At 39.8% G+C, this 12,297-nt stretch overlaps 1 protein-coding gene across 2 annotated transcripts in view; it reads left to right on the top strand.

Moving 5' to 3' along the window:
- The window catches only part of LOC140535382 (fibroblast growth factor 14-like), a 97,074-nt gene extending 85,220 nt beyond the window's left edge, over positions 1-11,854 (top strand). For both annotated transcript variants that reach the window (XM_072656706.1, XM_072656707.1), the window contains exons 4-5: positions 9,819-10,017; positions 11,451-11,854. In XM_072656706.1, coding sequence (XP_072512807.1) covers positions 9,819-10,017; positions 11,451-11,587 — 336 coding nt within the window. In that variant the 3' untranslated portion in view covers positions 11,588-11,854. The remainder of the gene's footprint in view (positions 1-9,818; positions 10,018-11,450) is intronic.
- The last annotated feature ends 443 nt before the right edge of the window (positions 11,855-12,297 follow it).

The raw sequence follows: 12,297 nt of genomic DNA, 5'->3' as shown, positions 1-12,297 counted from the left end.
AGCAAATATGGAGTGACAATTGTAAATTCAGAAGCTGTGGTAGTGTTTTGCCATAATAGTTATTATTACAGGTTTTCTGAGCTTCTGAGATTGCTGTTGTGTTTCCAAAAAACTTTGAAAACACTGTAGCAGATTTAGAAACAGCAAAAAAAAAAAAGGTGTTTTTTCTGATATTTCTGCAAATTTGTTTTTGTAATTAGGAGCTTTAATGCATGGCACCTAATTAAACATTATTTAAATGGTTTTGAGCAAATCGGAGCTGACTGTTCTTGTGCTTTTGGGTCAGTAGAGGTGTACGGGCATGGAGACCTTCAGCTTTTAGCGTGTGCCTTACCATGCAAACTGAAACCTCAGTGCCTGCTGCCTCCAAATCCTGCTGCAGGTCTTTAGCAGTCACTCCAGGGTTTTTGACAGCCGGTGAGCTTCCCCTTTCTGCCACATCCAGGTTGTGTAGCCAGTGTTCCTTTAGCTTTAAGCTTTTTCAGTTATATCTCTAGGAACATTCAGTGCCTTTTCTTTGTTTGGACCTTTTTTACAACTCTCCTGACTTACCCATATTTGCATATCATGCAGTTACACATCGTGGTCAGCAAACCCCTAGTCAGTCCGAAATCAAGCAGCAAATATGGAGTGACAATTGCAAATTCAGAAGTGAGGTAGTTTTTTCTATTCTAGTTTTCTTTTAAGCTTCCAAAAAACAACAAAAATTCAGTAGTACATTTAGAAACAGCAGTTGTGTGTCTGAATTTCCTGTTGTATTTCCAAATTTTCTGCCCATTTTGTTCATTTGTTTTGCAATTAGGGGCTTTCGTACATGGCCCCTGATTCAACACAACAGTCAAAGCTCACCTCCTCTGTTAGTGTCCTCTGAGCTTTAAGAGGCTGGGCAGAAGGCGAGCCTTGTTACTTACAGATTGTTCATCATGCCCTCAGACAAGGGTTTGGTCATACCACTCCACTCTGAAAGAGCACTGGCCTCTTTGCTCGGGTGAATGACAAGGTCAAGCGTTACTCAGGTGGGCCAGTGGGACTAAAAATAGATCTGTCTTTTCTCTGGCCTTCAGTGGACATGTAGGGAGTGCTTTCTCTCACAAATAAAACAACTGCCTGTGAATCACAGCCAAGATGTTATGGTGACACCAGCAAAGCTCTGCCAAGATCCACATGCTTCCTCCATAAACATCCCACATAACAAATTTGATCATGTGATCAGATCTTTATATAAGTTCAACATTAATTTCTTTGTCAAAAAAGGATGTGGATGTTCCTTTTCTGACCGCAACTGTTACCTTCAGTACCTTCGATATTTTCGGTAATGCATTGAAGAAAATTATCACACTTGCCTGCATTCATGTTAGTGGGCTACTTTGTTTTCAGGTCCTATCAAAACATTTCTATTGGTTTATGGTCTTGCAAATGTGTATATTTTGTATGCTTAGAGTCATTGTCTTGCTGCCTAACCCATGATCCCACATTGAAACTTCCATATAACTCAATTGTTCCAGTACAAAAGTACAACAACCTAGTTATCTGTTTGTTTACCTGTCCACTGTTTGCGCTGATGAACAAAATATACACAAACAAACACACAGCCTGTACTCAAGGAAGAATTGAAAAACAGTGCTGGGAGATGTTGAAGTGAATCCTACTGTTTATGAACATTTTGCATCTTCTAAAAGAGAAATTAATGTAATTTAAAGTTAAGTGAAGATTAGGTTTAGGAGTTGATTAAGGTTAGATTAGGGTTAGGTTAGGTTTCTGTGTAATTTAAGGTTAGTCTTAGGTGTAGATTAAGTTGATGTTTAGGTGTAGATTAGGGTATAGGGTAAAGTTCAGGAGTAAATTAAGGTGTAAATTAAGGTTAGGTTTGGTGTAGATTAATTTGTAGTTTACGGTTAAGTTTAGGTGTAGATTAAGGTTAGGTTTGGTGTATATTAAAGTGTAGTTTAAGGTAAGGTTTAGTTATAGATTAAGTTAAGGTATAGATAAAGGTTAGGTGTGGTGTAGATTAGGGTGCAGGTTTAGGTTAGGTTAAGATTAGGCTAAAGTGTAGTTTAAGGTTAGGTTTAGGTTTAGATTATGTTGTAGTTTAATATTAGGTTAAGGTGTAGATTAAGGTTAGGGTTTGTGTAGGTTAAGGTTAAGATTAAGTTTAGGTGTAGGTTAAGGTTAGAGTAAGGTTAGGTTTAGGTGTAGGTTAAGGTTAGAGTGAGGTTAGGTGTAGGTGTATCTTAAGGTTAGAGTAAGGTTAGGTGTAGGTGTATGTTAAGGTTAGAGTAGGGTTAGGTTTAAGTGTAGGTTAAGGTTAGAGTAAGGTTAGGTTTAGGTATAGGTTAAGGTTAGAGTAGGGTTAGGTTTAGGTATAGGTTAAGGTTAGAGTAGGGTTAGGTTTAGGTATAGGTTAAGGTTAGAGTAAGGTTAGGTGTAGGTGTAGGCTAAGGTTGGAGTAAGGTTAGGTTTAGGTATAGGTTAAGGTTAGAGTAGGGTTAGATTTAGGTATAGGTTAAGGTTAGAGTAAGGTTAGGTTTAGGTGTAGGTTAAGGTTAGAGTAAGGTTAGGTTTATGTATAGGTTAAGGTTAGAGTAGGGTTAGGTTTATGTATAGGTTAAGGTTAGAGTAGGGTTAGGTTTAGGTGTAGGTTAAGGTTAGAATAGGGTTAGGTTTAGGTATAGGTTAAGGTTAGAGTAGGGTTAGGTTTAGGTATAGGTTAAGGTTAGAGTAAGGTTAGGTTTAAGTGTAGGTTAATGTTAGAGTAAGGTTAGGTTTAAGTGTAGGTTAAGGTTAGAGTAGGGTTAGGTTTAAGTGTAGGTTAAGGTTATGGTAAGGTTAGGTTAGATGGAATGGATAAAGCAAGCTTACACTAAGTTTTTTGAATGGCCCTCCCTGACTTCAACCCTGTTGACAATATGTGGACTGTGGCAACTGTATATCAGGAGCAAACTGGTATAATCACAATCATACACTCAAAGTTCTGCTTCTCCATGCGATATTGGCACTCATGCACTGATCTGTGCCACTTTGCTTTTGGCCTTGTGGCAACAAAGGCATCCCACCTCAATTTATAATGATATTGTGCTACCTTGCATGTATTGTTGCATTAATAATTTCACAGAAATCAGTTCTTGGGTTGGTTATGCTTACATTTTGGTAGTGAGAACCAGCATTCCAGCCTGAAACCAGCAGTGGATACATGGAGTTTAATAGGTTATGTACAGCATAGCAATACTACAATAACTCTTAATACTTTTATGGGTTCAGATACAGTTCTCTCATAAACAAGATGTGCCATGAGTGCCATGTCCTTAATAGCTTGTTATGGTCTTTGATTAATAAATGCTAATCATTCTATCCAATATAGAGATATTTGCTGTTACGTAACAGCATTGAGATATCACCAAACATTAGGACTTGAAGAAAGGCTTGTAGTTCTTGCTGCATGTCAGATTATGTCCCTCTTCACTGATCTACTAATGCACTCACCGGATTAGCCTGATGAAGTGCACCAGGTGTACGGGCGATTGCTCTTTTGGCTTAATGAGGTGGACCTGCACAACATAACCCTCCACCTCTTTTTGCTCCTGTGGTGCCTGGCAAGTTGCAAGTTGCTGCACTGCTTCCGCCAGGTCCCCCTGTTGTGCTTTGTTGGCTTGACTGTAGGGAATGACAAATTGCAGCAATTACTTCGAAACGCCGCCTAAGGAAGACTTGACTTCTGTCGAGACTTTTATTTATTTCATTTCTGTTCATTTTTCCCCTCTGAGGTCACCTGGTGGATCTCCATTCCTTTCTTGTTTTGCTCAGAAGGACTAATTATTGCTTAAAAGTTACTAAACACACTTTCCTAGACAGCACTTTTTGGGAAAGCCCTTGTCTTGCACTCCCAAAAATAAAGGTACTATAAAAAATTCTTTGGAGTGACGCTGCAGAAGAATCGATTTTGGATTCCCCAAAGAACCTTTCAATGGACGGTGCTTTAATTAGGCACTATAGTAAATGAGATGTGTCATTCAAAGTTCAAAGAACCTCCACAGGATCTGGATTAATTGATGTTTTTTACAACAGGATGCCCAAGCAAAAGAACCCTATTTTGGTAGCTACAGTTTATAAAGTGACCAAATTTTGACTTCATAGTGGATCAGTCCCACACATGTCAGGACTTGTCTTCGGCTTTGAAGCAAGTAACATCTAGACGACTTCCAGCCATGTGCCGTCTCTTTTCTTCTAACGCAGGCCAACTCACTTTAAACTGACCTCTGCTGAAGTGATATTAAAACCAGATGTGAGGCTGCATGTGTCACTGCCTATGCAGTTGGCTTCGACTTCAAAGGCTTTCAGCTAACAGACATTATTACCTTTATACTCTCAATTAGTTTCTCTGGCACTTAGGACTACCTGATAGAAATAATTAATGAGTGTGGTGTTTTACCAGACCTTATCATTTAATTTACATTTTGTGTTTTCTTTGTTTGTTTGTTTTTTTTTTCACAAGAGAAGCTTTGCGTTGTGTATGATAAGAGCATAAGAAATAATACACTAAGGGCTAGCACATAAAATGCTGCCACTCCTATGCCAATATTGGACCATGTGCTTGCTAAGCTTATGATGGTTAATTATGTTGGCTTTTAAAGAGTTTTTGAAATTACATTTGTAATATTGCACTTTGCAAGCAGTGACATGCAGTGGAATTACATGAATCAATAAATCTGAGTTCTGTGTGTGCAAGCTGCAGCTGTGGGTGCTGAAAATAAGAAGCTATGTAGCTAATGTTATTATGTAGCTGAAATTGAGAATATATATCAAAACTGCTGGGTGCATCCATCTATTTTGTCGAATAGGGACCTACAATTCAAATGACTAAATGTAAATGCAAAGTGATGGCAGGGTAAATTACAGGCAGGTCCATAAGAGGTATTAGTGAGTAAAGCTCAGAACCATTAGCCTTGAAAAGCCATGTCAACCTATCAGGAGGATATCAGAAACATCCAAAATCATTCCTGTGGTTAAAGCATTTTTTCATAGAAGCTTTATTTTGTTTTATATCAGCATGATTGAATTTACAAATGGTGGACATGATGACATTAACTTCTAAAAACATTCTCTTATTTTCCATCTTTCTACTCTTTACTCTTCTCTCCTTAGACTTGTGACCGGTGTCTTCCACCTTCCCATTTTCTCTTTTTGTTAAAGCTGAAACTCAAATTCCACATGATGCCAGCAGCTGAACTTTGATTGATTGTTGCAAATAAATATAAATCTTGACCCAGTCTAGACATTTTCATTACAGATCTGATCATCAATCAAGCTTTGATTTAATAAACTTGAATTCAACCATTGAGGGACATTGAGGGTCTCCCCAGTGTCTCCCCAAAGTGTTAGGACCATATTAGCTGCTAGAGAGAGCTTTTAGGGCGATGATTGCTCTTCCATTTAAGAAATTTTTAAGAAATCCAGCCCTGAACAGTTCAGTCACAACAGTCACAACACAATCTCAGTCCTCCAACCTAAATGACATGACTTCTATGGGAAGCAGAAATGTGATGTGTGTTGTGTTTTTAATATTTTGAAACATTTTTCAAAATTGAAGATCAATGACAATTGTGGAAATTACCATTCGCTAGCTACATAACACTAAACTACCTTGTTCATATAAGATCCACTTGCTAAAAGTCTGTGTTCAGTTACATTTACAAACACTTGCATGCATAAGTTGAAGAAACCCTGGTCAAAGTTACTGTAAAGAGCTAAGCAAGTAAAAGATGACTTGATTTGAAAATGCAGAAAGTTAAAGATGATACACTCCTTATTGTTATTCTTTTACAGTTTTAAAATAACAAAAAAGTAAAAGGCTGGAGGCAAATGTATATGGCACACTGCACAGCCAGTACAAAGTAACTCCCTCCTTGGCAAGTATTTCCAGCTTGTAGACACTTTTTGTGCCTAGCTGAGAGTCTTTTAGTTCATATTTGGTGGATTTGTGCAGATTTGTCCTTGTATAAGGCTACCAGTTCTGTGAAATTCTTAGGCCGCCTTGGGCGCGCTGCTCTTTTGAGGTCGCTTGAGTCATTTTGACCCTGAATGATGATATTTCATTGCATTTCATGTTTCAATTATTATTTACAGTATATTAACTATTACATATATAGTTAATTTCTGTGATTGTAGCCTATTGCTTTCGCTCATATGGCTCATTCCAGTAGAGATGTTCAGGAGGAACTAGAGCTCCATTTTGCTGTTGCTTTTTAGTTTGCTGCTCAAAAGTGTGTTCCAGTGCTAACTAGTAAAGATATTACTAGTATAGCTGGCATCAGCTGTGTGTTTTGCTCATAAATGAGCCTTCAGAGATGATGTATTTTGGTAATACATAAGTTTATGGCATGGATGTACCAGGATATAACATAATAGACTTTTATTAAAAAAAATGAAACAGACTTGCAGATTACAGCAACATACAGTGCAAGCAAGCAGTAGCTTCAGTCTGGCTCTAAGAGTATGTAGAAGGGTCACACAGAAAAATGCATTTCGATAACTAGTGGCATTTATTTCTCATTCCTTAACTTTAACACCTATATAAATAAGAGGAGTCAATGTAAACAATAATCTATACACCAATTAGCTAACATTACAACCACCTGCCTAATATTGAGTAGTTCCCCCTTGTGCCGCCACAACAGAGCTGAGCATTCGAGGCATGGACTCCACAAGACCTCTGAAGGTGTCCTGTGGTATCTGGCAACAGTTTCTTTAGGTCTTGTAAGTTGCAGGAGGGGCCTCTTTGAATTGTATCAATGCATATGCAATTGTAGAGGGGTTCGGGTTGATCTGTCTTTGTGCAAGAAAAACATGCAGCCCTGCAAAACTGATGGCTGTAGCCAGGGGTGTAGTCAGGAAGGGTTGCATAACACACTAAAGGGCCAAAACCGAACCATCTCTGGGAGGTGTGTAATCTCTGGGAGGTCTGCTAATGGTGGCAAGTAGGAGTTCCAGTTCCTCTGAGTGAACTGAAGTGTCTACCAATTAGCCTTAGCTCATCGCATCATTCTGCTTCCCCTTGGCTTGTTTCACAGCTCTGATCTTTGTTAAGGGCTTTCAGTCTCTAATGATGTGCCTGTACTACACGGCTACGGGTGAAGAGATTTTTTTCCTCCCTCAGAAGCTTTGAAAGCCCATTAGCTTTAAAGCGTTTCCAAGGTGTCTGTCTGTACTGGAAATGGGGGAAATAAATATCTGTACTGTATTGTGCTCCCCCATCCGTGTTAGAGGTGTCTAGGCCAGAAGCAAATGCACTGTTTGAAGGCTTTCCCACATCCCTTTTTTATTTATTTTTTTGGCCTGCACGACAAAATTCCCCCACTTCTGAAAAATTGAAAAGCTGCAGAGAATGCCCTTTCAGTTGTTCTATGCCGCCGCGCAGGCTGACTGAGTGTGGCTCTCTGCTGCCGTACCTACCTCCTTTATTTTACTTTATTTGTTTACTTTGCCCACAGTTCCCCAGGGTTATTAGCACTTGTGGTGCTGTACGGTGTTAGAGCAGCACTCCCACTCACTGTGCTGTCGTGAGGAGAGAACGACATCTCTTGGGAATTTTTCAGGCGAAAAATGACTCTCTCCATTACTGTTGATTATTGAGGGCTTTTTTTTTCTTTTTTTTTTCTTTTTTTTTACCTCATCCTGTCTATCGGCGACAGCAAATCAAAGCCCTTGGGGAAAAATATGGAAATGGTATGCGGCTGAATTTTGAATTAGAGAGATGTCAAAATCTTTTTCTGAGAGCCAGAGGTTAACTGTGAGTTGCTATGACGGCAAACACAATAGGAGAGGAGCCCCCCCCCCCCCCCCAGAGAGGCGTGAATGATTGCTTGCTCTTGATTGTGGATGTATGTGAATTGAAAAAGCCTCGGCTAATTAACGGTCTGGCTGTGACGCACTGCCAAAGGAAGGTGTTTATTTTCTTTCTTTATTTATTTATTTTACTGCTTCTATGAACACTGAATGGCATAGACTGTCCAGAACTTTTTACATATAAATGACCAAAACGTACAGAACTGTAGAGAAGCCAGAGATCACCTCTTATTTAGTTAAATACATCAAGTGCAAGTAATTTATTTATTTTATTTATTTTTTTATTTAACAGTAAATTTGCTATTGCAAACCACGTCCTGAGATGGAACAGGAGGGTGGACTCTGAATATTTTTGTCTTGTAGTCCAGGTCAGCTTGTCAGAATGATGAAAGAAAAGAAGGAGATGGGCGGAGACGGTTTGAGATGTTTGCAGAGTGTGGGTGGGTTTATATATATATATATATATTATTTTATTTATATATTTTTTTATCATTTTTTTTAGATGTAATGAGAAGTAAGATTACTGCACTTTCTAATTATCCAGTCCCTGTTCATGTGAACTCCCCCAACCTTAGCAATGTCCCAACACTAGGAGTGTGATGACTAGCACATGTCTCCTCAAATACATGTGATCCTCAGCTAACAGTTAACACACACCTGTGCTGACCAACTACGAGTGATTTGTGGAGGATGTACCATCTCTGACAGCAAGGCCAATTGTGCTCTCTCTGACTTCGGCTTCTGATGGCAAGCAGCATGACCCGGGATTCGTATCAGCAATCCTCGAATCATAGTGGCAGTGCCACCGCACCATTGTCCACTGGACCACTCAGAGCCCCCCTCAACAACTTATTTTAATACCAGATGTTTTAGTCTTTAGTTACTTTAACCCTTTAACGCAGAAAGCCTTATTACACATTGAGGTGTATTACTCAGTGATTCCAAGGACTTCTACACAAATGGCTGGGGCTTTGGTTTGTAATAACACTTTTGACCCACCGGCAGGCCAGAGGCATCTAATCTTCTCAGATAAAAACATCTCCTGAAAAAGTGAATACATTATTACTGGCTGAATCACTGAAAATTGAATACACATGAAATGGTCTGTGACTTTTGTATAGTATACTAGGTATTTCTTGGCTTTTTGATTCGACCCCCCCTCCAAAGGACACAACCCAACACTTTTCAGCACACAACAACACTCAGCAAATTCCACAAGGGCAAAGCAGCACCTTGTCGAAAGCCTTGCGCAGGGATTTAGCCGCTCTGTGAAAATGGAATAAAGAACATATTTCTCTCCTCTTTGTATGGTCAAGATGAAACGTGACGCTCCTCTGGCCAGTGGCCGACACTGATTGAGGACGAGCAAGAAAGGGGATCACCTGCTGCGCACATTTCCCTGAAAGGATTCTCTCTGCATAGATAATTTGTTCTTCCGATTGTTGTCTCTGTTTATTTTAAAAGCTTGAAAGTAATGACTGGCAGACAATGCTTTTGACAATGCTTTTCTGTGTCAGGTTTCAGGCACGCTACTGCAGAGCATTATGAGTTTCCTACTGATTGATTTCTTTCCTTGAAAGAAGCATTTTCTGTCCTGCTGAGGCTTTGGTTCTAATCATGTATAAGAGCAATTATATGTGCAGGCGACGTCCCTAAATTGTGTGTTTCCTTTATTTGAACTCTTGCTTGCTGTTACCTTGGCAACATCCCACAGGGCCGCAAGCCCTTAGGTAACAGAAAATCTGCTAGAACTTACTAGAACTTCAGTGCATGTCTCTTAACATACGGAAACTGCACCTTTGTTGAATACTTCCAGCAGTAAAAGCAGGTAAAATTTAGTGGACTCTCAGTATGCGAGATCTTCAGGAACAAGCAACAACCTATAATCCAAACTCCAGGCGAGCGTGTGATATAAAAGAAAATAGTAAAGATTTTAAAGATTGCATCATCATCTGAACGCCTTCTCCTTTGTCTTACAGGAGCTTTTCACAGCGGAATGCAAGTTCAAAGAATCTGTTTTTGAGAACTACTACGTCATCTACTCATCCATGCTCTACAGACAGCAGGAGTCTGGTCGAGCCTGGTTTCTGGGTCTCAATAAAGAGGGCCAGCCCATGAAGGGGAACCGGGTGAAAAAGACTAAACCAGCTGCACACTTTCTCCCGAAGCCCATAGAAGGTATAGTGACAGCTTTGGACTGTACTGTTTCAAGTGCTCTTCTCCAGTCAGGGCTGCTAGCTGCTTGTGAGTGATTACAATTCACTCAAGTGCAGTAAAGCAATTAGCGAAATGGAATTAGCAGTCTTTAAATGTACATTAAAAGGCTGTTTATGAATCTTACTGTTATTATTAGTAGTAATATTTCATACATGTCACTTTTGGTTACTAAAAAACCTTTTAATGGAGGGAACCATTTTTGTGAAGAAAAGGAACATGTGAACATCAACATAATGTAAAGGTTCTAGGAAGAATCTTAACATCTGTATTGAACTCTATGTTACTATGTTATGTAAGGGTTAAATTGTCTTCACACTCACACTTTTGGGCAGTGGTTTTCAAATCCAGACCCACTTAGGATATTTTTAAATATGTAAATTTCCCTTCCTCTGTTTTTGAGAATATTTTCATCCACACAGCACCAAAATGCTTGCATAAGCATGCTAGCCCTGTGTGGGGTGACATCTCCTAAAGAAAGACATCAAAACACCATGAAGAAGAAAGAAAGCCCAAATGAATCCCAAATTACACACTACTGTCTATGTAGTGTGCTATGCAAGATTACAAATACAAAATACAAAATTATGGATTTCAAATCTTAATAGAGCTTTATTTATATCTGTAGTAGACTTGTATTTACATTTGTTAATATATGAGCATCTAAAAATGTAAACATGTAGACGCTGTAGTTCTATGACTTACATAGTTTACTATAAAGGGAGTAAGGTGGTATTTGAGATTCAGCCAGAAACATGCATGCGTTGTGACGTCAGCGTTTTAATAAAGCCAAACCACAAACTAAACCCTCCATTTTTAATATTATCAAGATATGTGTGGACATGGTCTAATCAATACTCTGCCCAGCACACCTGATCCATCCCATCAGCTAATTATAAAGCCTTTTGGGAGATAGACCAGGTGTGGAGAAAATACTAAGGTCCCCAGGAATGACCTTGAATACTTTAAAGAACCAAAAGTGTGTCTTCTGTGTAAAACAGTAAATGGGGTCCAAAAATTTGGGTCCAAATATAAAAAAAATAAAACTCCTAAATAAAAATAAAACAGTTAAACACCTTGACTTAGAGCTAAAAGTCTGCGCTTCAGCCATATTATTGCTTATTGCTTATTGATTCCTTATGAACCTGACTGTAGATCTCCAGGACCAAACCTAAAACAACCAACATTCTACATGATGTGAAAACACCTTCATTTTAAAAAGCTTTACATTGTACATCATGTACAACAGTGGTTCTTTTTAAAACACCCGCTGAAAGGTCCTTCAGAGGGCCGAAAGTAGTTCTTCTACTGTATCTCCTCCCCCTTTTTGGCATCTCTCTTTTTAGGAGTGTTTTCAACATTCTCACCACAAGAAATGTTTGTTCTCTGATCCGCAGTTGCCATGTACCGCGAGCCCTCGTTGCATGATGTGGGCGAAGCAGTCCCCAAGGCTGGAGTCCCTCCCAGCAAAAGCACAGAGCCGGTGGTCATGAACGGAGGCAAGCCTGTCAGCAAGCCTGACAAGGAGACATAGCCCTGCATCCCCCACCTCCCCTCCCCTTATGAGGGAGTCTCCACATCCACAACTCTCAAAAGGAACTCTGGCACTCTGCTGTCCGTGGAAACAAACAGACAAACAAACAAACAAACAAACAAAAAAACTCCCTCCTCAAGCACTCTTCCCCCTAGAGTTTAGCCACCGGCACGATTGAACTAAGGGGTGGGTGTGGTTGGAGGACAAGGCTGTATGGCTTGAAAGGACTGCAAGAGTGTGGAGGAGATGGGAAAGGAGGAGGGAGAGGAGGAGGAGGAGGAGGAGGAGGAGGAGGAGGGGACCGCTGAACACTCAGCACTAACAAACTCTGTCACTGGAATGCCCTATGCGATACGGAATGCCTTTTCAACGCTCCCTTTTCTTTCATTTCCCCTTTCTTTCCTGTGACAATCCTCTGCGAATGACATATTTTCATCTGCCTCGTCTGGTAGCGTTTGCCTGCTGACAGCTACCCACAGTTCTTCTGTTGAACCTTTCATGTTACTGCTCTTTTCTTTCAGAATACCACAGCACACCAGCATTTGTCTGGATAGATTGTTGTACAGACACAAATCATCTGTTTCTGTCCGTTGCTATCCGTCTCTTTTCGTTCTTTCTTTCTTTTTTTGCTCTTATGAGTTTCCTGTCTGTTTTCCGTTAGCCAGCTTCTCTAGAACTGGTGCGTGCTTTTATGTTACACACAAATTAAG

The sequence above is a fragment of the Salminus brasiliensis genome, chromosome 15 (genome assembly GCF_030463535.1).
Source record: "Salminus brasiliensis chromosome 15, fSalBra1.hap2, whole genome shotgun sequence".
In the NCBI taxonomy this organism is placed as follows: Eukaryota; Metazoa; Chordata; class Actinopteri; order Characiformes; family Bryconidae; genus Salminus; species Salminus brasiliensis.
The sequence above is the reverse complement of the archived record's forward strand: the minus strand, read 5'-3'. Positions and strand labels throughout refer to the sequence as shown.